We start from the raw sequence: 25,168 nt of genomic DNA on the forward strand, positions 1-25,168 counted from the left end.
AAACTTTTGGAAGTTGGTTACATTCTACACATTTTTTAGTCTCTGGAGGAGAGATTTATTTTGTCATGTCTGGATGCCATTTGGAAGGCAAACCTTGGACACAAGAAAAGCTGCAGTCTTCTTCCCCCCCAGAGCACCCCCTTTCCCAACCCCCCGTGCCCCTACTATTTACTGGAAGGAATTGCACTGCTTTTCTCCTGCCTCCAGTCTCTTGTCCTTGGCAGCCCCCTTGTCTTCAACCCTGAGTTTCGTGTGTCATCAGAACACCCATTGGCAGCTCAGAAACCATGGCCAGGTTCAATGTGAATTCCGTCTTGCTTAGGTAGCTTTGCATAATAAGTCCCTGGAAAGTCTTCCCCAGAGTAGATGCCGCAAAGGGATTTATTGGGCCTGAAGGCCTGAACGTCAGACTGAGTGGCATTTAAGTCATGATGGGCGTTTGAGGGTTCAAATTCTTCATCTGATTTGGCTTTGGCAAGGCAATGCCTTTGTCCCCGATTGCCTTTCCTGTGATGTTAGAAAGGTCAGACCACCACCAGAGTGACTGCTCTTAAGGATGCCTTGACCAGGCCTCTTGGATGTTTTGTTAGGGATGAGGACTTCGGTGGGACGAGTCTGCTACAGGTTAGCGCCACCAGGTTAATCCTCGTCATCTGCCTGAAAAAATTCCCCACAGGAACAAAACCAGTCCAGTTCAAGTCAGCTAACTGGGTTTTCCAGTCCTGCCATTACAACATGGCTCAAGAGCCTTGCAAAGGCCCCTTGCTCATGCCCGTGCTTTGGAGGTTGGGGAGCTATCCTTAGATAAATGAGTTTCGTATTTCTCAGAATCAGTGGGGTCAGCTGTCAAGAGCACAGCTGTCTGGATCCTACCTCAAGCCTTCAGAACCAAAAATTCACGGCCCCCCTCCCCACCCCCACGGAGTCTGACACACTGACACAAAGCAAACTTTGTGTTTTAGTGCCCTAGGCCCTTCCGCCTTCTGGAGGGTGGGATGATGGCATTCTTGATAAGCACGACTGGGTCTAAGGACCGAGGGCAGGATGCAGTGACCTTCTTGTGAAGTTCAGAGAAGGAGAATATTCTGTGTCTTATAGAGTGGCCTGAGTATTAGAGATGGAGAAATGAGAACAACTCAAGAGCTGATGTGAACTTTCTGGAGACAATTCAGTAGGATTTGAACTTGTAGGATATTTGTTTTCAGATGTTTAATCTTGTGCGCTGGAGAAGCCAGATAACTTCAGTTTCACCTCATTTTCTTTTCTTCTTTTTGTTAAAAGCTTTTGTTTATATATTTTCAGAGAGAGGGGAAGGGAGGGAGAAAGAAAGGGAAACACTGATGTTTAAAGAGAAACATTGATTGTTTGCCTCTCGAAAGGGGGACCTGGCTCAAAACCCAAGCATGTGCTCTGAGTGGGAATCAAACCGGCAACATTTTGGTTTGCAGGCCCAACCCACTGGGCCACACTGGCCAGGACTCATCTCATTTTCATATGGAGAAGGTTAAAGTGCCCAGACTCCCATTAGTTTGCTAAGGATGGTGTGGCGTTGCAGTCAAGTAATCTATACCTATCACATGCCCCTGAATGCCCTGCCCTATGCTTGGCTGAGGAGCACAGAATATGGAACTCTTAGCCCTTGTCTTCAAGACGCTTGTATTCCTAGTTGGGTGGGGAGAGATGAGGAGGGCAGTTCAGACTGGCCAAACCTAAGTGAAACACTTGGGGAGTTCAGAGAAGGCAGAGATCAAGCCTGATTGGCAGAGATGACTGGAAGGCTTTCTAGAACAGACAGAACTTAGTCAGTGCTTGAATAGGGCAAACCCAGCCAGACCAAGAGCAGGAGGCCAGAATTCTAGGGGGGAGGAAGCATTTTGTCGGAGTTCAGAGGTGGGGCTGTCTGCTTCATATATGCGGAAAGATTAGATGAGGATTCATTCATTCACTCTTCATTCAATCCCCATGGCAAGCTCTGTGCTGGGCTTAGGGATAGGACAGAGTGACATACAAGCCAGGTGTGGTCTGTGCCTTTGGGGCAGGCTTTGGATTTTCGGTGGCAAACAAGCCAGGTGTGGTCTGTGCCTTTGGGGCAGGCTTTGGATTTTCGGTGGCATTCCGCAATGACTCCTGTGTTCTCCTGGATGCCTGAGGTTCCACCTCAGCTGCCCTGCTGCCTCCTGTCTTAGAACAGGTTTGGGTGGTCACCTAACAGCCTTGAAGACATTGCAGGGGTGAGTGTGGTGTGTCTGTGTGTCACATGGAGGACACTGACCTGCTCAGGCCTCAGCATGAGCAGTTATTCACAAAGCAGGGGGGAAGGAGAAAGGAGCTACCACTGATCATAGGTATTTTCCTCTGTGAGTCAGAGGCTCTACTCATTTAATTGTCTCACAGACCTGAAGTAGGCATTATGTTATCTATATTGTGGAAGTAGGGTTTAGGCTTAGGGGGAGGGGGAGTAGCTTGCCTCAGGGCTGGAGCTGGGAGTAAGGGGTGGAGCTGGACTCAGGTCTGCCTGACCCTTTTCACTCTACCTGCCCCCCACATCTCTACCCCCCGTACTTCTCCAAAGTCTTGACAGCTTGGGAGAGGCATTTTGGCTACTATACTGGCAAGTGCAGGACTACAAGCTGGGTTTGAGGGAGGTTGCTTTTTGTCAGGGTGGGTAGGAGCANGGTGTGGTCTGTGCCTTTGGGGCAGGCTTTGGATTTTCGGTGGCATTCCGCAATGACTCCTGTGTTCTCCTGGATGCCTGAGGTTCCACCTCAGCTGCCCTGCTGCCTCCCGTCTTAGAACAGGTTTGGGTGGTCACCTAACAGCCTTGAAGACATTGCAGGGGTGAGTGTGGTGTGTCTGTGTGTCACATGGAGGACACTGACCTGCTCAGGCCTCAGCATGAGCAGTTATTCACAAAGCAGGGGGAAGGAGAAAGGAGCTACCACTGATCATAGGTATTTCCCTCTGTGAGTCAGAGGCTCTACTCATTTAATTGTCTCACAGACCTGAAGTAGGCATTATGTTATCTATATTGTGGAAGTAGGGTTTAGGCTTAGGGGGAGAGGGAGTAGCTTGCCTCAGGGCTGGAGCTGGGAGTAAGGGGTGGAGCTGAACTCAGGTCTGCCTGACCCTTTTCACTCTACCTGCCCCCAACATCTCTACCCCCCCCCCCCCCCCACCTCTCCAAAGTCTTGACAGCTTGGGAGAGGCATTTTGGCTACTATACTGGCAAGTGCAGGACTACAAGCTGGGTTTGAGGGAGGTTGCTTTATGTCAGGGTGGGTAGGAGCAGTGCTAGAGTGATCGAGGTTAGGAGATTGCTGCAATAACCCAGGAGCTAAACTAAATGGGAATGATTGCAGACACTTTCTTACTTTCCCATGGAGTTTCAGGTTGATGTCCGTGCAGTCTAAATCACCAGCCTATGTGTGTGAGAAACCTAGAAGACCATGCCCATGCATGTAGCATATGTTTTACCACTGGATTTCAAACACCCAGGCCATATAGTAGCTGTTGGGAGCAATTCAGCAAATTCACTAGGCAGCTTTCATGTGCTGGTCTCTGTGCTGGATGCTGTGGGTGAATCAATAAAAAGCCATGTAGGCAAGTGCTGCTGGGGTGGTGCCCCTGGAGTTGTTCGTGCAAATCCTGGGTGGCCCTGTGCAGCGTCCTCGTGGAATTTACAGTCTGGTAGGGGAGACAGACTTGAAAAAATAAATTGAGTTGAAACTGACATTGTTAATAGTGGTAGTGTTGTCTCTGCTGGAAGAAGACAGAAAGGATGAGGGAGGAGGGGGATTGGAATCTCTCTCTTACCCATCATCAGAAACATTGTCCTACTTAGCTTGGGCTGCTGAAACAAAATAGCCATAGACTGGGTGGCTTAAACAATAGACATGTACTTCTCACAATTCTGGAGGCTGGGGAGTCTGAGATCAGGGTGACAGCGTGGTCTAGTTCTGGTGAAGGCCGAGGGTTTTCTTCCTGGCTTGCAAGAAGGCTGTTCTCAAGCAGTGTCCAAACATGGTGGTGATGGGGGTGGGTAGGGAGAGAGAGATTTCTCTTAAAATGGTACTAACCCCTTCGTGAGGGCTCTGGCTGAACCATCTTTCAAAGGGTCCATCACCGAATACCATCACACTGAGGGCTGGGGCTTCAACATAGGAATTTTGTGGGGGGGCATAATTCAGTCCACAGGAAACACTGAACTTGGCTTTGTTTCAGGCCAGCTTTAGGGAGGGTGTAGTTATGAGGACAATGAAAAAGTTCCCCCATGTTACCCAGTATTGCCCCCTGCTTGCTAATGATAAAACACTACATCATGGGAGATGGCTCCCCGTGCCGCAGTAGAGTTAAACATGTTTAAATACAAACAGGAGGCAGGTAGCCTGTTGGGGGTAGATGAGTTTTAATGTGTTTGTGGGCAGTGTGGAAGTATGGGAAGCCGAGTGAGATAGCAGAAAATCCAGGTGCCCACGGAGAAAAGAGGGGCCCCTGGGGGAAGGAGTGGAGAGAATCCTGCCACAGGCCAGGGCTTGTGTTTATCTCTGTGTATGTCTGTTTTTGTGCACGAAAAGCTGTGATGGACCAAGGTCACCTTTTATAGTCAAAGGGGACTTGTGGCCATGTAGTGGGAATGGAGAAAAAGTGACAACTCCCTAAGAAATGAAAGAATTCAGCACGTCCCCCCCCCCCCCGCCCGCCCCCTCAACCCGGGAAGAATGAAGACTCTGGGGGGAGGGAGTAGGCTCTGGCGGATGATGAGGTATTAGCCTTTGGACTGGCGTTTGAGGTAAGGCAGGACACTTGTTCTTGGGTCAGAACACAGGACCAGAGGGACAACGAAAGTGAGGGGTCCCAGGTATGTGGTTTAGGGGGCTGGGCCTGGCAGTCAGGGTTGGAATGTACAAGAACAACAGGCCACCTCTTGAGAGAGAGAGGTGGCAGTGTGAGGAAGAAGAGGAGCAGGAGTCTTAAAGGTGTGTAGGGGTGTGTGTGTGTGTGTGTGTGTAAGATGGGTTCTGAAAATCACAGCGAGAGTCTAGTTGGCATTCATTTTAGAGGTGTTTCATTTTTCCACTGTGAGTCCTCTTTGGCCCTGGGAATCCATTTCTCCACAGCTTTGCACAAGGAGAGTCCTTGGAGCACTCTCAGAGCTGGGATGGCTACTTTCATTCCAGATGGGATCCCAAAGGGATCTCACCCCCCAGAACCCCAGACCCAGGCAGCCAGCACTGGTCCGAGCAGCAGGCCGTGGGGGTTCCGGCTCTGGCAGAGAGCCCAGCAATTTGTTCACCTTGCCTTTCCCACTTCTGATTGCAGTCTTGAGTAGCCTGAAGTCAGCTGCTGATGAGAACATCATTCTACTCTGCCTTATGCCAGCCCAAGACATCTATCATCCCGTGGGAAGGGCAGCCCCCTTGGTTGGGTGCAGATGGGCTATGGCTGTGGCTTGGCTGTGCCTGACCTAGCCTGGGGCATGCTGGTCACCTCTCCAGGAAATGAGTCTTTTGCTGCCAGCCTTTCCTTGCTTCCTCTGCCCCTTGCCACTTAAATGCAAATGTCACCCCTGGGATCCTTTCACTGTGGGGTATTTTTTAAAGAACTAGCATATTGAAAAGGACATTTGTCTGTCCCCTCTCCTGTTTAAACTGCTTTCCACAGGTTAGGGAGACCTGACAATTATTTTCTTCTAGAGAGCAGAGCAAGTCTTGTGAAGATTTTGGCTAATTGACTTTTGGAGAAGAGCTGCTTACATTTATCAAGGAGGTTCAAGTCTCTTTTTCTCCTCCCATAGCTTGCAAAAGGCTTTACATTTTGTTTCCAAATCTCTGCCAACGCCCGGTCTGTTTAAAAGTGAATTCCCTGGAGACGAGGGCAGAGAGGGTGTTGGATGTCACATTTTTGCAGCTTCAGTCTTTAATACAGTTGTTCCAGTCCCCAGAAAGTCTTTTCTGTTTACATAAGGGAGGTATTATTCACACAAAGATTACATTTAAAAATACACCCCCAGCATGCCTGTTACTAATAACATTGCATGTTATGAAAGTGGAAAGTATTTAAGATGAAATTAATTTTCACTCAGTGCACCACTTTGTTTGACGTTCTCGTTCCACTCTGTGCGGGGCACAGACTTGGCCAAGCCCACTTTTCATTTTCAGCAAGTTCACTTTCTTATGCCTCTCTTTTGGATTGAAGCTGTTGGAAGTGAGTTGCAAGCATATCAAGAAAAGTCTAGCCCTGACTGGTGTAGCTCAGTGGGTTGAGTGTGGGCTGTGAACCAAAGGGTTGCCAGTTCGATTCCTTGTTCAGGGCACATTCCTGGGTTGCCGGCCAGGTCCCTAGTGGGGGCCATGTGAGAAGCAACCTCACATCGATGCTTCTCTCCCTTTCTTTCTCCCTCCCTGTCTTTCTGTCTAAAAATAAATAAATAAAATCTTTAAAAAAAAGAAAAGTCTAATTTAAGAGGTATTATAGATTTCTTTTGTATTGGCTTCCAGAAATTGTTTCGAAAATGGACACCCTCTTCTTCCCAGTCGATGAGTTTTAGTGTACACTCTTCTTTTATTAGTGTTATCTTTTAGCAGAATTTCTGGGGTTGGAGTAGTTAACATCTTTTTTGGCAGTCTGTCCAAAGATCGTGGGAAAAGTTAACTGTTTCTCACATCGGACGCCTCTCTGTTATGCGTTCTTGTCAGTTCTCATCAGTGTGGCCACGCTGGTCACTGTTTAGTGGAGGGGGGCAGGAGCATCCAGGACACCCTTGCCAGGCTGTGTCGTCCTGCCTGGGCTGAGCTGCCCGTGAAAGTTCTGTTACAAGCAGGATGACAGCTAAGGGTGGAGGGAGCAAAAAGGAAAAAAGACTCATGGACATGGACAACAGAGTGGTGATTTTGGGGGGCAGTGGCATTGTAAGGGGACTAAATGGGAATGGGAAAAATACAATTAAAAAAAGTTCCTTTACACTGAGCCGCATTGCTTTAGCAGGAGACGTTTAGACTGGTGGGACACAGATGTGAACACTTTGTAGGAAATGGTTCTTTATTTTTGATCAATCTCCTGATCCTTGTTACCAACCTTGATTACATCAGCATATGTGCTGTTCCGTTTTATAGCATTTTAATAGGCTTTCATCCCCCTCCCCAATTCAGTTCCAGCTGTGTGACTATTATAATTTGATTACAGTTTGGTTTGCAACTGCTAGGACACTTTCTGAGCACATCATGCCTTCTTTGTGAGAGTGAAGCTATTCAGAGGTGAAAAAGAAGCAAAGGGCTTAAAAAAAAAACAAAAAACAAATCAAAAACAAAAGGAGGGACTTGTAAATAAGTAATTTCCAAAAGATGCTCAGAAGCTAGGATGATTGTGTCCTTCCAGAACGAGAAATTAGCTGAAATTCTTCGGTAGCCTCTCACCCACAGGCTTTTTATTAAAAAGTATAGGAAAATTCATTAAAATTTGCTGTCTTTATTCTTCAAAATATTTTGGTTAAGAAATATATTATTTTTAACTTAGTGACTTCCCCTCCTTGATTTTGGCTTTTCAAATCTACGCAGAACCAAAACAAAGGGACATTCATGATGTCGCTTCAAAATGAGCTACTTGATTCTCCCGCTGGCCCTGCAGTCCCAGGGTTCTTCCCTTCCTGTCTTTTCCTCCTCCCCCCACAAAGGGCTCAGGTTCACCTGGCAATGGTTATGGTACTGCGTTTGTGCTTCTTCAGCCATTTACCAACCTGCCTATTTTTCACTGGTTAGGTATTTGATTTCATGGATAACTTTACATTAAAAATTTTACTTTTTATGAATTTAGTAGGCAAAATGCACATGAATACTGTAACTTCAAAAATTAAAAAAATAGTTATTTTTCAAGATTTTATTTATTTATTTTTAGAGAGCAGGGAAGGGAGGGAAAAGAGAGAGGGGGAGAGAAGTATCCGTGTGAGAGAGAAACATCAATCGGTTGCCTCTCATGCATGCACCTGCACCTGGACCCAACCTGCAACCCAAGCATGTGCCCTGACTGGGAGTTGAACCAGCGACCCTCCGGTTTTCAGGATGATGCCCAACCAACTGAGTGATATAGTAGTCAGGGCTAAACAAATTTTAAAATCACAGTTGACATTAAATATTATTGTATACTAGTTTCAGGCATGTGCTTTACATTTGGTGAGTTTTCATCAATATTACCATGTTTCTTGGACTATAAGATGCACCCCACCCCAATTTGGGAGGAATAATGGTTGTTAATGCTGCTGTTGAGTTCTGTTTATATTTACGTTGGTGAAATGTTATGTTATTTATGTTATTAAATATTTTACCACGTTTTTTGGCTTCAGTTTTTTTCCTATTTTCCTCTAAAACCTAGGTGTGCCTTATGGTCTGAAAATACGGTATATTTTAGACTTTTGAAAGGAATACTATCTTAAAATTAGTAGCATCACCACAGGTGCAAGGGTACCAAAGATTCCGGAATATTCAATTTACTGTGCTTAGTTATTAGATCACCATTCCAGAACACCCAGAAAGGTCTTTCCAAGTTTTGAATTGAATTATTTTGAGTTCAAAATCCAACTATTATTATTTTAAACGATGCTTTTATTTTCCATCAGAAAGTTATTTTTCTTAAAGTGTGCAGTTTTAAGACTGGTGTATGCTCCTTTTCACCTTCTTCCCCCGTAATAGCTCTCCTTTTATGGGGGAACTATGTTTCCTCTGTCCTTCTAGTGTATTATTTGGAATGTTTCTCTTTTATTGTAATGGAAATCTGCGAATCTACGCTGGTTTGCGTTCATTCTGCACTGTCTCTGCTGGCAAATACTGAGAACAATCGTCTAGTGGGGATTAGACGTCTAAGGGGATGTTAATGAGGTTCTCTAGAAGCCAGATGTCTCCTATATACCCTGTAGAAGGTTGTTTTAGAGCTACTTCTACTGTGAAGTGGAACTTCTCGCTCTTTAGAACTGGGACTTTTACTGGGGATTTTGTTGACCTTAAACAAACTGCAAGCAAAGTTGGTTCATCTGGGAACAACAGAGGAATTGGCAATTCCCAGCAGTGAACCGCGCACTAATCCAGAGAAACACAGGAAAGGAACCTTTACGGATTTGGGAGGGGCTGTTGTTAAAGGAGAGTCCATTGGTGGAAATCGAACTTTGGAAGCCTTGTGATTATTAACTGAGTTGTGGCAGTCTCCCATTGGCTGAGGAGGCGAGGGAGAATCTCCTTCCGGCGGAGGTAGTTAAGTCCTGTCACTTCCTGTGGCAGTAAAGCTGCTAGTTTCCTGCCGGAGCCGTACCGTGCACCCAGGACTTGGGCTCGTGAGTTCTCACCTGTAGGCAACTGACTCCATTTGCAATGAGGTCTCTGTTTATTAATTTCCAGATTATTTTGGGGGGCCCTAGGTTCTTCGTAAAAGTGGTTTCTAAGTTTCCTGGTGGGTTCGGTACAGGGGATAGAACCTGGTGGGGTCCTGACACCAGGTTGGATTCTGCCCGTTGGTCAGGCCTTTGGCGCTAATTAGTCTTTGTAACTGCAGATCTTCCCAGGGAGGTGGGTGCGCGGTGTCTGTTTCTTCTGGGTGTGTGTCTGTCTTCCCTGGCTTCATTGTTCCTCTGTCTGTCTCCTGGCAGGCTCGGGGACCAGTTCTACAAGGAAGCCATTGAGCACTGCCGGAGTTATAACTCGCGGCTTTGCGCGGAGCGCAGTGTGCGGCTCCCCTTCTTGGATTCACAAACTGGGGTGGCCCAGAACAACTGCTACATATGGATGGAGAAGAGGCACCGAGGCCCAGGTGAGCCAAGCCACCCCCTGGGATGTGCACATACTTGGGTGCCGGGATTGGGCAGGGGAGGACCATAGGTGTTCCAGAAATTTACGCAGTACTGGTGGGGGTTGGGCAAATTGTACAACGGCCCGGAATTCTTCAAAGAAACTCAGTGGCTTTTATAGCTGTTGGCTGGTGAGGGGCCTTGAAGCCACACTGACAGGGGCGAAGGATGTTTAGCTCCAAAAAGGGAAAAACTAAGGACAGTTATTTCAATCTTTTACATGCGCCTGTCAGTGTAACTTAGTTACAAATTGTAAATCTGCAATCAGATCTAGGTTTGAGACTTAGCTTTGTCATCAAATCTCTCTCCCTGTTTCCTCTTCTCTGAAATGGGGATAACAGTAGTCCCTAGTTAAAGATTTAATCAGGATTAAATGCAGATAGTAGTCACTAAGAAAGCTCCTAACTTCGGTTAGTATGATCTCCAAATGCTGGCTGGCCATTGATATTACTGTTGCCATCACACTAGTCTTGTGGGCTCCAGAGAACAGAGTAAAGCCCAGTTGATGGAGATTTGGGAGGCAACTGTGGGAATGCGGTTTTCTGACTCTATTTGGGTGTATTTTTAAAACTTTTATTATGATAAATTTCAAATCCATACAAAAGCAGAGAGAATAGTAAAGTGAATCTCCATGTATTTATCACCTAGCCTCAACAATGACCGATTTATGGCCAATCCTGTTACATTTACACTCATCTCCCACTTCCTCTCTGATCTCGGGTTATTTTGAAGCAAGTGAAATCTTTTTTTTTTGGTCTGTAAATTTTTCAATATCTATCTGTAAATGGTAAGGACTTAAAAATCAAACCAGAAATAACTATCAAAGCTACAAGTTAACAGTAAAACTTGAATACCATCAAATATTTGGTAAACATTTAAAAAAAGATTTTATTTATTTATTTAGAGAGAGGGGCAGGGAGGGAAAGATCAGTATGTGGTTGCCTCTCATGCGTCCCCTGCCCGGGACCTGGCCTGCAGCTCAGGCATGTGCCTTGACCAGGAATTGAACCCCCGACCCTTTGGTTCACAGGCTGGCCCTCAATGCACTGAGCCACACCAGCCAGGACTATGCACTTATTTTTAGAGAGAGGGGAAGGGAAGGAAAAAGAGAGGGAAACATTGATGTGCAAGAGATACATGAGTCTGTTGCCTCTCACGCCCCCAGCTGGGGACCAAGCCCACAGCCCAGACGTGTGCCCTGACTGGGAATCAAACCAGCGACCCTTTGGTTCACAAGCTAGCAGTCAATCCACCACACCAGCCAGGGCAACATTTATTTTTCCCTGTAGTTTAAATTAGGATCCAAATAGGATCCCTTTGTTGCAATTGGCTTATGTGTCTCTTCCTCTTTTAATGTTGGTGGCACGTTTCTTTAGTAATTATGCGTTGCTCTGATTAATGTTAAAGATGGTTTACATTATTTTTAAGATTTTATTTATTTATTTTTAGAGAGAGAAGGGAAGGGAAGGCAAAAGAAGGTGAGAAATATCTGTGTGGTTGCATCTTGCGTGCCCCCTCCTGGAGACATGTCCCGCAACCGCAGGGAAGTACCCTGACTGGAAATCGAACTAGCAACCCTTTGGTTTGCAGCCTGCAGTCACTCCACTGACCTACACCAGCCAGGGTGCTTGTGCTCTCTCTCTCTCTCTTTTTAGTTTATTTATTTCTAGAGAGAAGGAAAGGGAAGGAGAAAGAGAGGGAGAGAAGCGGAAATGTGTTGTTGCCTCTCGCACACCTCCTACTGGGGACCTGGTCCACAGCCTAGGCATGTACCCTGACTGGGAATAGAACATGCATCCTTTTGCTTTGCTGGCTGGCGCTCAATCCACTGAGCCACACCAGCCGGGGTGAAATAAAATTTTTAAATATAAATACTGCTTTAGCCTTAGTTCATAAAGTTTGATAGGGTATTTTCATTTTCATTCAATTCACTTATTTTCTGATTTCCCTTTTGGTCTCTTCTTTTACTCATGGATTATTTAGAAGTGTGTTACTGAGTTTCCAAACTTTGGGGGGTTTTCAAAGACATGCTTGTTATTTATTTCTAATTTAGCTTCATATAGCCAGAGTATATATTTTGTATGACCTGAATCCTTTTAAATATACTGAGGCTTGTTTTATGGTCCAGAATATGGTCTGTCTTGGATAAGTATTTTCTTTGGTCTGGAAATGTCTGAACTTTCCTATTGTTGATATTTCCTGTAAATAACAATTAAATCAAATTTGTTGTTAATGTTCCTCAAATCTAAATCCTTTGTCCATTTGTTCTATGAATTATCAAGAGGAAGTGTTGAAATTTTTGACTATAATTGAGTTTGTCTATTTTTCCTTACAATTCCATTTGTTTTTGCTTCATATATTTTGAACCTTTGTTTAGGTGCACAAATATTTAGGATTGTTATGTCCTCTTGTAACTGAGCCAAGTGTGGTCTGCCCCTGTGTCACCTTGATACACAACCCAGTGATTAGTGTCGAAGGAGACAGGGTTTTACTGACAGGATTCCAACCTTGGGGGGCATGGCTGGGGCCCTCCTGCTCAGAGCCCTGTTCTCCCATGAGACCCAGCACTTCCCTTGCTCCCCACCAGGCCATTTAAAAAAAATGTCCGAAAGTTCCCCGTATCCTTGTCTGTTCTTAAGTCAGATGTGCAAACAGACCCCCATCCCCTCTGGAATGTGCACTTGTGGTTTTCAGAGTCGCTGTCGTCTGCAGCAGCTCTCTCTTTCAGGGCCTGGGCCCTGTTTGTCCTCAGCATCCACACAGTAGTCCAGGACAGAATGTGCCATGTTGCACTGGGGTCCAGGGAGGCACACGACTCAGGAGAGTGGCCTCTCTGTGTGTCCTTCAGAGACGCAGAAGTCAGCAGTCCCTGGTCGCAGTTCAGCTTTCTAGGTGTATCTCCCGAGTTCGTACTTGGCTCGGCAGTTCCCCGCATATAGCTCTGTCAACTCTGTCCTCGAACCCTTTCCTCAGCCCACGTGGCTGCCGTCCTCACTACCCCAGGCAGCAGGGCGGAATCCTGACCCTGGGCTGGCAGGGCTTCTGTCGTACATACCGGCCCTCTTGGACTCGCTTAGACCTCATGGCTGAAATTCTCCTTCTACTTCAATATAGACCCACACGCCTGCTTCTTCACTACATCAGACCACGTGCCAGAATCCGTCTATCCGTCTCCTTCTTCTTGGCTGCCTCTCTCCTCTCTCTCAGTCTGCTGACCCGGTGCTTCCTACGTAACCTCATATCTGGCCCCTTCTCCAATGTGCCACTTTTGCCACCTCACCCATGTCTTTTACCTTCCTTTGGTTGCTGTCTTTAGTCAGGGCAAGAATGCCCCTTGACACAGGAGCCTCTGCCTCCTCCCTGCTCATCCTGGCCTTCACCCTGCCACTGCCCTGATGGTCAAGTAGACCTTTCACTTGGGGCAGCAGCACAGCTATTAACGTGCTGTCAACTTGCCATTGTTATGGAAAGTATGTTACCTGCTATATCGTCCCCTCCCGCCATCTCCCAACCATGGCCTATGGGGATAGTGTTCAGGGACCCCCGATTTATACCCCGTTTCACTCTTGATAGATTGATGCCATTATTATTATATAAGGACCTTATTTCTACTGATATTCTTTATTCTGAAATCAGCTTTCTCTGATATGAATACAGCTGCATTTGTTTCTTTTTAAAATAACTATAAACATGGTGTATCTTTTTCTGTTCTTTTAATATATTTGTTTCTTTATGCCAAAAGATTTTTATTTTTTATAAGCAGTATGTAGTTTCTTGATTTTTTAATGTAATGCAATCTGTTTTTTATCCTTTTTTCAATTTTTAAATATTTATTTTTAGAGAGAGGGAAAGGGAGGGAAAAAGAGGGAAACATCAGTGTGTGGGAGAAACTTCGATCGGTTGCCTCTTGCATGTGGGGACACAACCCAGGCATGTGCCCTTACCAGGAATCAAACTAGTGACCTTTTGTTTCGTGGGATGACGTGCAACCAACTGAGCCACACCAAGTCAGCACATTTTTAAATTTTAATATAGTTTTATTTTATAGTCATATAAAATATTTACATGGCTCTAAAATCAAATGTCTAAAGCATAGTACACTCAGAGAAAGTGTCTCCTTTTCTGTTTCTTTGCTCTTTCCATAGGTAACTTTCTCTTTTTCTTGTCACTATTATTGTTGTGCTATCTTTGTAACTTTTCTTTAGTTTTTGGTTTATCTTTGCATTTAAAAACTTCAAACATTTATATATATATATATATTTATATATATATATATATATCCCATTTCTTAAGAGAGATAACAGCACATTTTGTGCACTGTTTTCCACTTTTCTGTTTTCACTTAACAGTATATTCCATTGCAGTGTATACTTCTCGCCCCCTCTGCCCTCTTGCTCTTTCTCTGTTTCTCAACAACTTCATAATAGTCCATTGTGTGGATATACTATTGTTTATTCAACCAGGTCCTTATAGATTGATGTTGGATTGTTTCCAGTGTTTTTCTAGTATTGAAAATAGTACAATGAACATATAACCATGCAAACTGGGGCTTGTCCAGTTGTTGCCTTCAATCTGCATGACTCAACAGTTAGTACTTAAGGAAACAGTTTTAAAAAAAATATTTATTGATTTTTAGAGAGGGGGAAGGGAAGAAGAGAGGGAGAAAAGCATCAATGTGTGGTTGCCTCTCATGCAACCCCTGTTGGGGGCACGACTTGGCTGGCAACCGAAGCATTTGCCCTGACTGGGAATTGACTGATGACTTTGATTTGCAGGCCAGTGTTGAATCCACCGAGCCACATCAGCCAGGGAGTGAAGGAAACAGTGTTCATTAACAGGGTTCATACCTTGGGGGGCTGAGAGCACTCCTGCTCAGAGCCTTCTTCTCCCACAGACCCAGAACTTCCCTAGTTCCCCAAAAGGCTACAAGCCAAAACTATGCCCAGAAGTTCTCCACATCCGTACCTGTCCATCAGCCGGACACGCAAACGTGTCTTCTCCGGAATGTGAACTTGTGGGTTTCCGAGTCACCACCCTCTTTCAGCAGCTCTCTCCCTCAGGATCTGGGGTGCGCGGTTCTCAGCACCTGTGTAGCAGTTCAGGAAACCATGTGCCGTGTTCCCCTGGATCACGGTGTCTCAGAGGCTGGAGCCCAGGGGGGCACGTGTCCCTGCATGGGACCCTGCCTCCAGGAGTGGACTCCCATCCATGCGGGGTCTGAGTCCCTAGCGGGCCCACATCTCTGGGTCCCCCTATTGCTCCTCTCTGTGTGGGGAGCAAGACCAGAGGCCCAGAACATCCAAATGCCAACAATCTAGAGGGAGAGAGAGCCTAAACCTCGTTCTCAAGTCCTGAACCAGAAGTCCCCCTACCAAGAGAGTGACTTCTCTGTGTGTCCTTCAGAGAGGCAGAAGTGTGCAGCTCAGCGTTCCTGGTCACAGTTCAGCTCCAAGCATCTTTCACGTGTCTGTGCTTGGCCAGGTGGGTCTGTGTAGCTCAGTCAGCTCTGCTGCTGTTTTCTGCAGGCAGACAGACCTTGTGGCTCTGTCCAGTGACCGCCAGCCTGCCCTAATTTAAATGCTTGGTTGGGAACTTCCTATGTGACTTCACATCTGGCCCTTCCTGTGGTGCATTAGTGTCCGCCATTTTTGTCAGCTCTCACATACACAAGTATGTGCTTCTGTCATACAGAAGTCATCCAGGGAGGACATCTTCCCCCACGGGCTTTGTTGTGAGTCACTGCAAGGTCTCGCAGTCAAGGACAGACACAATTTGCCCTGGGCAGTATCCCTATTCCTTTGGGAATGCATGGCTGTTAACTTGCCTTCGTTGTGCAGTGTGTCTTTATTGCTCTACCTTCCGCTCTGTGGGCACCTCTCTTGCCCACTTCTGGTTTCCCCAATCCCGTCTGAGGGCAGAACTGTGGGAATGTTCCCTAGTATCAGGGGACCAGTGCTCTGTGTCCTGTTACAAACGTACATTTTTGTGTTTGTGCATGGAAATCTATGATGTAGATTCCTAGGAATGGAATAGCTCTATCCAAGGGCAAATGCATACAGTTTTACTAGATAGTCCAAATTCTCCTTAATCGGGTTATGCCATTTTGCATTCTTACCAATGGTGGATGGCATTGGTAGGCATACTCCTAACAGAAGAATATTTTAAGACTGCAGTAGAATGCTCATGGAAGGGTGAAAACCAGAATTTTTGAAACAGACTGGGGGAGAGACTATTGTCTGGGATATTGGAGAGGTGATTTTTATATCAGGATAAGCATCAGCCTCAATAATTTTTAAGGTCCCTCTTCAGATTATTATCCTTTTCTTTTTTTTTTAAAAGATTTTATTTATTTCTAGAGAAAGGGGAAAGGAGGGAGAAAGAGAGGGAGAGAGACATCAATGTATGGTTGCCTGTCACATGTTCCCGACCAGGGACCTGGCCTGCAACCCAGGCATGTGCCCTGACTGGGAATTGAACCAGTGACCCTTTGGTTTGCAGGCTGGCTCAAAATCCACTGAGCCACACCCTCTAAAGCCATAATCCTGTTTCTCTTAAAAAATTCTACCAGTGAATTTAGAAAGTATGGCCTGGTGGTTTATTTGATTCTCTACACATTTTATATGTCTTATTACAGTGCTTTTATATCACCAGGATGCATTTCTCCGTGAGCGGTTTTAGTTGGTGGTATAGTAGGACAGGAAAAATAAATGACCACAAGAAGTGGTTTGATGGGCCGGTAGGCTGGGTGTTCCTTTCCCCCCAGCTCTGGTTTGGGCAGCTGTGCGTGGCGTTGGTAGGACTCTGCGTGTCAAGCCTGCTGCCTGTGAGCCAGCAGTGGGATGACACGAGATGCGGTGGTGGGAGGTTCTGAGTCTGGGCTGTGGACTAGGCTGCTGTGAGAACCTCTATGACCCTGAGCCCATTACTTAATCGTTGTTTTCCTTACTGTCCTTACTCTTTCAATGTCTTATGGTGTTGTCACGATGAGATAGCAGTGAGTGGGGTGCCAGCCTATGACAGAGGAAAAGCTCAGTAAATGTTAGCTATTGTTAACTGTGTCAGCTTTGAGTGTGGTGGGACCAGTGGGAGGCTTGGGAACCCCTGGGCCAGAAGAGAGGCGGGCAGCATTTTGGACTTGAGGTGTGTACCATGCCAGGGCAGTCTTGGTACATAGGACACTGGAATTGAGTCTTAGAGGAGAGTTCATGGAGAAGAGTGGGGTGGGAGGCAGGAAGGGGGTGTTTGCTGAGCAGATAGCCACACCGAGTGCTGTGGTGTGTGCCACGTGCCCAGGAATCTAGACTTTCGAGGATGAGAAGGCACCATTGGCCTGGGATGGTTCCAGAGTGTTTCACTGAAAAAGATGGTCCGTGAAGTCAGTGTAGCTCTTAAAACGCGAAGAGAAGGAAGGGTGCAGAACACCAGGAAATGGCACGGGTATAAGAGCTTGTGAAGTACCTTTTCCACTCCTCAAGCCCTGCCTAGGGGCTTGGAACTCATCCTTCCGGCTCTGTAGAGTTGGTCCGTGTTGGCATTTTTAACTACAAACATTAACGGAGCATCTATTATGTGCTGGGCCCTGGGAATGTAAATATGAGTAAGATTTGGTCTAGTGGGAGTTTCTCAAACTGCAGCTGATGAATTTCTGATGTTGTTGTTTGGTAGCATTGGGCTGGGGCCCAGGCTTCTGCCCTTTTCCATAACTACTGATGCAGTTCTGATGCCCAGTCTCGGTGAAGAACTCCTTTCGTGAGCAGGTGTCGCCACTGTCTCTGTCCTCTAACTCCCATTTCCCTCAGTTCCTCGTCCTCTCAGTTGGCGCTGGTCATATCCGAATGGTTGTATGGATTGGATGGTTGGGGTGCAGGTGACAACTTGTCCAGTTTAGGGACAAAAGGAGAACAAATTGGCATATTAACAGAAGGTAGATTTTGCTTCAAAAGAAGGGTAGAACAAAACTCTATCATAGTAAGAACTGGCCAGTAGTGGAAAGTGTGCCCCGTGGAGTAAGGAGTTTTCCCTCGAGGGGAGGGTTCAGTGACAGCTGTGGCTCCTCCTCTCGGAGGTGCTGCAGGGAGAGCCCTTCCCTGGGTGGGCTGGACCTGCAGTGCTCGGCTGTGGTTGTGGGAGGCGGAAGTTACTACAGTTCATCTTGTCAGATTTCCATATCATTCTTCTTCCCCTTTTTATCCCATTTCATCTTCCGGATTCTTAGTAGCTCCTGCCATGTCTTTCAGAAATGCTCATAACGCTAAGTGTCCGCCTACTGAACTTGGGCAATGCAAGTAGCAAGCGATTGGTCTGTAGTTTGCTGACCATACAGGCATCAGTTCTATTGTGCTGAATTTTTTTTATGGATCCAGTCCCTCAGTTCCACCCCGTCCCTAGCAAGTGTGTGAGTTCCTGTGTGTGAGAGGCGCCTGTGCGTGCACACGAGTGTGTGTTGTGATTGGAGTAGCACCTTGAGGTAACAGAGAAGCAGTTTGGTTCGCTGGGGTGTGTGAATGGGGGGGTAGCTGTGACCCTGGTTCCTAGGGAGGACTGATGTGCCTTCTAATCTCCCTCCTCCCTTCCCCCCTCCTTCATATGCTCCCAGCCCCAGGTTCACTCCTTCAGCTTAACTTCCCCCACTGCAGCTGTGACTTCACGCTCCTTCATCTACCATACACATGGGCTTTGAGTTACGTGCCTCCTGTTCTACTGAGATAAACAACACAGCTCTCATGGGGCTCTGCTCATCCCTGTATCAGCAGAACTCCAGGGCTGAATGCATTGGCCCTATAAAGGCACCCTGGTGCCTGTCAGCTAGGGAGGAAGGCAAGGAAGGGGAACAGGAGTCCCCAGAGAGTTCTTGGGCCGTTTGCTTGTTGAGATGAGGTGGAGGAGTCCAAGAAGACCTCACAGTAAGGCTTGTTTCTATTCTTGTGGCTGAAGAAGCAAAGAGCAGCAGGGACATTGCAGGTGGGAGCCTTGTCATGTCACGTGGGCATGGGGTCCGGACTCATCTAAGTCAGCTGACTTTTAATAATTACCAGCTGACTTTTGTACAAGGCTTCATGATTATGAAGAGCTTCTTGAATGTAAGCTAATGCCCATGGCAGTCCTTATAAGGTAGGTGTTACTAACATCCTTATCTTACAGGTGAGGAGACGGTCCCAGAAAAGTGATATTTCTCAAGGTGTGACAGGGGATGGTGCAGGAATTACAGGGTGAGAGATGGTACGGTCCTGGAGCAAACCTACCAGAACCATCCGAACTATTTCCCAGGGATGCCTTCCCTCGGAGAGGTCGGAACTGACCTCCACTGGAGGGAGAGCAGTCTTACGCTGTGTGATTAATTTGGCCTTCTAGAAATCAGCACCAGTCTGGTGCCCAGCCCTCAGGGAGCTCTGAGCTTCAGGATCCTCCTTCTGTGCAGAAGCCCGTGAAGTTATCAACAAAATTAATTATTAAGTATTGGATGACCCTTGCACACGACACGCCCTTAGCTCAACACCAGAGATTTTCCTGGAGCCTGTAGGCGCCATCACCCTTGGTGGGTGATGGTTTCTGAGAATCAGGAGAGGAGGGTTAGGGACCTCCACCTTGTTCACAGCCTCACAGCCTCGCAGCCTGTGGGAGCAGCTTTGTGACTAAATAGAAAACTTGTAACTCATAAAGAAAATTTGAAGATTTTATTGCTTTAGTGCTTGGAATAGATGCCTTTGATTTGGACTCAAACCAGTAAATGGATAGCAGTGAAAATGAAAAATAAATGAATGGGTAAATAGCAATGAAACTTTTGTTGATGATTATTGTTTTGTTTTGTTTTGCAAAAAGCAAAAAATGAAGCCAGTGTCTCATCTCTTGAAAGGCTCCCAAATGGTAGACATGCGGATTACAGTCCTGATGTTTTTTGAACCCCACGGTTCTAGGGTTAGGAAGTGACCCTCACGTGCGGCCCTCTGCATCTCACAGCCGTCACTCGCAGTGCTTATCTACAGAGGAGCGAATCGTGACCCCGGTTAGAGTAACACCGAAACATACTCTTTCATTTAATTCATTCGGCAAATGTTCACTTTGATTATTCTGTGTGTCAGGTACAGTTCTGGTTCTGGGGACTCAGGAACGAGACAGAGTCCCTTTCCTCACCGGTCCCTTCACTCCAGTGGGGGTGGATTGGTTGGCTTGCTGCCATATTCTGAGGTGCATAAGGTGCATCTTCTTAGCCTAGAAATCATCTAACCAGTCTCAAGCCCCTTATCTCTCTCCCCTTGGCCTCCACCTCTGCCCTTTTCCCTGGGAATAGACGATAGTCAGTGTGGAGAGTCCCCGTTCCTCCAAGGCCTCTGGCTGCCACACTGTCACAGGAGCCACGGAAGTGTTGCAGGGAGGCTCCTCGTGGGTTACCTGGCATGACGGAAAATACCGGCATGGGACTTGATGCTAAAGGCCAAATCTAGAAGGAGCCTGTTGTTGGGAGACAGTGTGGTGCATAAGCCCGGCCACAGGACTCTTTCCAATTTCTCTGTGCGAGCCCCAGACACGTGGGCAGGGAAACACAGGTATGCTGGCTCTGCAGACATGGAGCCTGGTCCTCCGAGTGAATGGTCTTATATTCTGATGGAGGTTGCATGGGGCTCCCTTGGGCTCCAGTGAGTTCCCAGTAGCTACTGGATCGGTAGGAGGTCTGCCTCCTTGATTTTGTTTCCTTGTAATGTTTTTTAATGTAGGCTGCCCATACCTGGGCATACTGACTTCTGCTCCACCTTGAAGGGAACCTGCGTGACCTGCAGAGGGCTAGTTGGTGGGCAGGCAGTAGCTGCAGGTCCATTGCTTTTTGGAACACTGTGGTGAGGTTGAATCTGGAAAGATCCCTCTTGTGGTCCACAGGCCCTTCTGATCATCTGTCCAGGCCAGGAAAATAGAACCGGTTTTGGTAACAGTGATGGCTCTTTTTGTCATGGGCTTAATGAGACAGCATGGTGGAGCAGACAGAGCACGGGTCTTGGGCTCAGATGACTTGGATTCTGCCTGAGCTCTACCATACCAGCTGTGACCTTGACAAGTCATTTCACCTCCCTGGGTCTCAGTTTCCTTGCTCTGTGAATGAGGTCATTGGACAAGGTGGTTTCTGAAGAGGCCCCTTCCAGCCTGGAGCCTTTAACCTTTACACACACTGTCTCTGTCCACAGGCCTTGCTCCAGGCCAGCTCTACACATACCCTGCCCGCTGCTGGCGCAAGAAGAGACGATTGCATCCGCCTGAGGATCCAAAGATGCGGCTGCTGGAAATAAAGCCTGGTCAGTACCACTGGAGCTTGGCTCACCCGGTTGTGGGAGCGGTAGAGAGTTGGCCCAGGGCAAGTGGCTTTGCTCTTTTCTCTGTAGCCTGGAGTGTCCCAGGAGAGTAGTCATGCCCACATGGTGTTCAGAGGTGTGCCAGCTCTTGTGTATAAACATGGACATGTGTCCATTGGAGCCTCTGCCCTCTGGGTGTCTTCCACCTTCCCCTTCCTTTTGTCTCCCTCTTGCCACTGCAGGGCAGTAGAGTGAGCAGGCACAGAGTGGGCAGGCCCAGGATGAATTACTTTCCCAACAGATCAGAAGGAGCTGTAGCTATCTGGGTCGAGTAATACTTCCTGTGGTTCCATGTAAAGAAACCTTGTCCCAGGTTGTGTGTTTGTAAGGACAGTGTGTTGTGTACTGTCTCCCACCTGCACTGTGAATGAAGTGTTGGAGCATCTTACATGAAAGGGCCATTCACCAAAAGTAGAACCATCTTGAGCATGGAACTGGAAGTTGGAGTTAAAAACTTTGCCTGTAGGTGATGCTTATTGCGCTGTGGCCATGCAGAAGGACTTGGTTGGTTTTCTTGACTGCTGATTTGTTACACTTCTGACTAGATGGTGGTCTTCAGACCTGTGTCTCAGTTACAGCACGGCCATGTGATTGCCCTGGGTCTTCAGCTTTAAAGGAACCTCTGGTTTGGGATTGCCGGGGCTGGAATGTGACTCGGTGGTGAGAATGTGCTGGCAAGTAGAGCAAATGCAGAGCTGATATGTTCCCTTTGCAGATGTGGTTCCTCAGCAAAGCAGTGCAGATCCAGTCTCACTCCTGTCTTTTCATGCAGACCATTTGGGCTGTGTTTTCTCTGCAAAATTGCTACTTATGTGTTGTTTAGAATGTTTTCACTCACAGTTCCACGGGTAAGCCTGCTTTGACTGTGTGCTTCAGCCTAGATGTCACTTGTGTACGTTTTATTTGTTACGGGTGGGAGGGTGCCGTATTCTCCAAGCTCTCAAATGGCCTTGCACAACTTACACACCCTGGCAAACACTCAAGGGTAATGACTGAGGTGGTTCTAACTCCCCCGTCCCCCAGACCCCACTCTGCAGCTTGTAGGGGATCCCAGTGTCCTGGAATGGCACAGTCCAATGGAAATCTAATGCAAGCCACACGTGTCATTTTACAGTTTCTAGTAGCGGCATTAAGAAAAAGGAAAAATACAAAGCAAACAGTTCTAGTCAATTTTAATGATTCTGTTTAACCCAAAATATCAAAATGATAATTTCAGGATGTAATCAATATAGAAATTATAAATGAAATACTTTTCTTTTTTTGTATTCATTTTGAATTCCTGTTTGTATTTTACACTATTGTAACTTTTATTGTGGGACTGGCCACAGATCAGGTGCTTGTTTGCCACAAGGAGATAGTGGTGCCCATTTTGGTGAGTGTGGCTCTAGAACTATACTCAAAATAAGGTTTTGACCAGCACAGACATTGCTGTGGTAGAGATGTAGGGTCTCAGGCCTCAGTCCAGACCTGCTGAGTCAGAATCGCATTTGATCAAATCCCCACGACTGGGTCCCCGGAATGAACGTTGAGTTCGAGAACACCAGTTTGGAAGACTTACATGACCGACCACAGGTCAGCATGGCATGACTCCACATCATTTACGTTTCTTTTTCTTCCTAAAGATTTTAATTATTTACTTACAGTGAGAGGAGGAGAGGGGGAGAGACAGATCAGTGTGTGAGAGAGAGATCTATTGGTTGCCTGTCACACGCCCCCAGCTGGGGGACCTGACCTGAAACCCGGGCATGTGCCCTGACTGGGAGTCAAACTGGCAGTCTTTCAGTTCACAGGCCTGTGCTTAATCCACTGAGCCTCACCAGCCAGGACATTACGTTTCTTTATTAAGCATAAAGAACTGGTGATATGAACAATTTTATTTTGGAGGTGGGGCCTCTTTCCTTCCTTGTTCCAGGTCAGTTGATCCTGGTGTCTTGGAGGTGGCATGGAGGCCCAATGAGGTAATTCCTGGTTCGATTCTTACCCGGACCAGTTGAATTCCACCCCTCCAGGGCTTTGCAGTAGGCGCTGTGGTGAGAAGGTGAGCAGTGTGTGAGGGTGGCTGTGTCAACTCCGAGGGGAGGGCATTATTCAGGTGGCTGTGACTAGTTGGATGTGTCTACACGTTGTCGTATGTGGGCCTTCTGGGTATATTTCCCCGTCGGTCAGTAGACACAGTGGTACTTGGGATTCCTAGCTGGCCTTGCAGGTGTATCATGTGGATTAAATGAGCCATATGTAACAGTATTTGCCTTTCCAACCTTTGTAATTAAAAATTTTTTAAAATTTGACTTGGTAATATAGTCACATGTTTTGACATCCAGAATATCATATAGTAGAAAGTAAGACCCACACTCCAAAGAGGCAGTCAGTGATAGTGGCTTTTTGAGATTTTTCCTGAGGATCTATGTGCCCTTCCCCTTCACCTTCTGCGTGCACAACCACCGTGCATTTTGCCCCTTCCATTAAAAAATGGGCCTCGGGTGTTGGTCTTGTCCGTGTGTAGAGCGCTTCCTCATCCCTTTTTTTTTTTCCAGTTACACAGTATTCCTTCATGTGAATGTACTACAGCTTATTTAACCGTGCTGTTCCTAGTTTTGTTGCTAATTTTTCCAGTTTAACCAGTGATGCAGTGAGTACTTTGCATGTGTAGGAGGATAGCTCACATGTAATTTGTTACTATAAAGGCATTTTCATAAATACTACTAATTTTAAATTACTAGTCTTTGTTTTTTGTCTTTGTTCTTAACATTTATATAAAGAGTCTTTGTGAAGAACATTGTATCTAACCAATTGAATGTGATGTATACATACTGGATAAATGTCTTTTATAGAATCACCGACATTTAGTACTGTAAAATGCCTCAAACAGCACAAACTCCAATTCCTTGTTTTACTGAGGTCCAGAGAAGTTAGGAGACTTGCTCCAGGTCACACAGCAGTTCTCTGGAAACGGCAGAGAGTCCAGGTTGCTTGATCTCTCTATGTAGCACTTTTTATGCCTTCTCGAGCTGCTTTATAGGTATAATAAAAGAAACTTTAACAAGGCTTCCCCCCCCCCCCGGAAACTTTGTTTATAAAACAAATATAGTAATTATGAAAACGAAGCCAAGAGAGAATTGGGGGTTTCTGCTGTTGCGAATGTCAGACATTCTTTTTTTTTATACATTATGTTGCTTTCTTTTTTTTTAAAGATTTTATTTATTTATTTATTTATTTATCTCTAGAGGGGAAGGAGAGAGGGAGAGAAACATCAATGTATGATTGCCTTTTGTGGGTCCCCTGCTGGGAGTTGGCCTGCAGGGAACCCGCCTGCAACCCAGGCATGTGCCCTGACTGGGAATCGAACCGCGATCCTCTGGTTCGCAGGCCCGCACTAAATCCACTGAGCTACACCAGCCAAGGCCTGAGACATTCTAATCAGACTAATCAAAGTAGCCTACCAAAAAAAGGGAGGTTGGTTCATGGAAAGGTAAATCCCAGAGCAGACTAGTTTCAGGCATAGCTGAATCCAGGGGCTCAAGCATTGTAGTGAGGGCTCTGTGTCTCTCTCTTTCCATCTTTAACACTCTTCTTTTCATGGGACAGGCAAGGTAGCCACCAGCAGCCCCAGACTCAGCACTTGCCACCCCCAGCAGAAAGGCAAGTCCCCTTTGATGGCTGTGCTGGGGCGGTCCCTGGAAGGGCCGATGAGCTGGCTGGGTTTCTGTTTATTTCACCAATCACTGCCGCTCAGGGGTTGGGGCAGTCTGATTGGATCACCGTCATTATCACCAGTGTCTGGACAGCACACTAATTTACAAAGCCCTTCACAGAGCATTTTCATTTATATCACTTCATTGGTCCTTACCACCAGGGAGGCAGAGAGAAAGAAGGGGTAAAAGTGGTATATAAGCCCATTTTATAGGTCAGGGAAATCAGGCTTCGGACAAAGGCAAGGAGAGTTTACTGCGTTCGTTGCTCACTTATCTGAGAACTGGCAGTCTCACCACTAGTGGGACTGAGG

At 46.5% G+C, this 25,168-nt stretch overlaps 1 protein-coding gene across 4 annotated transcripts in view; it reads left to right on the forward strand.

The window, feature by feature from the left end:
• DPF3 (double PHD fingers 3) overlaps window positions 1-25,168 on the forward strand; it is a 237,377-nt gene that overhangs the window by 97,572 nt on the left and 114,637 nt on the right. For all 4 annotated transcript variants that reach the window (XR_005064363.1, XR_005064364.1, XM_037031625.1 and 1 more), the window contains exons 2-3: window positions 9,629-9,789; window positions 21,001-21,108. Coding sequence is in view for 2 of the 4 variants with exons in the window: in XM_037031625.1 (XP_036887520.1) it covers window positions 9,629-9,789; window positions 21,001-21,108 (269 nt within the window). In the remaining 2 variants the exon portion in view is untranslated. The remainder of the gene's footprint in view (window positions 1-9,628; window positions 9,790-21,000; window positions 21,109-25,168) is intronic.

This window comes from Sturnira hondurensis, unplaced genomic scaffold (assembly GCF_014824575.4).
Source record: "Sturnira hondurensis isolate 20B ecotype Veracruz unplaced genomic scaffold, ASM1482457v3 Scaffold0021143, whole genome shotgun sequence".
Lineage (NCBI taxonomy): Eukaryota > Metazoa > Chordata > Mammalia > Chiroptera > Phyllostomidae > Sturnira > Sturnira hondurensis.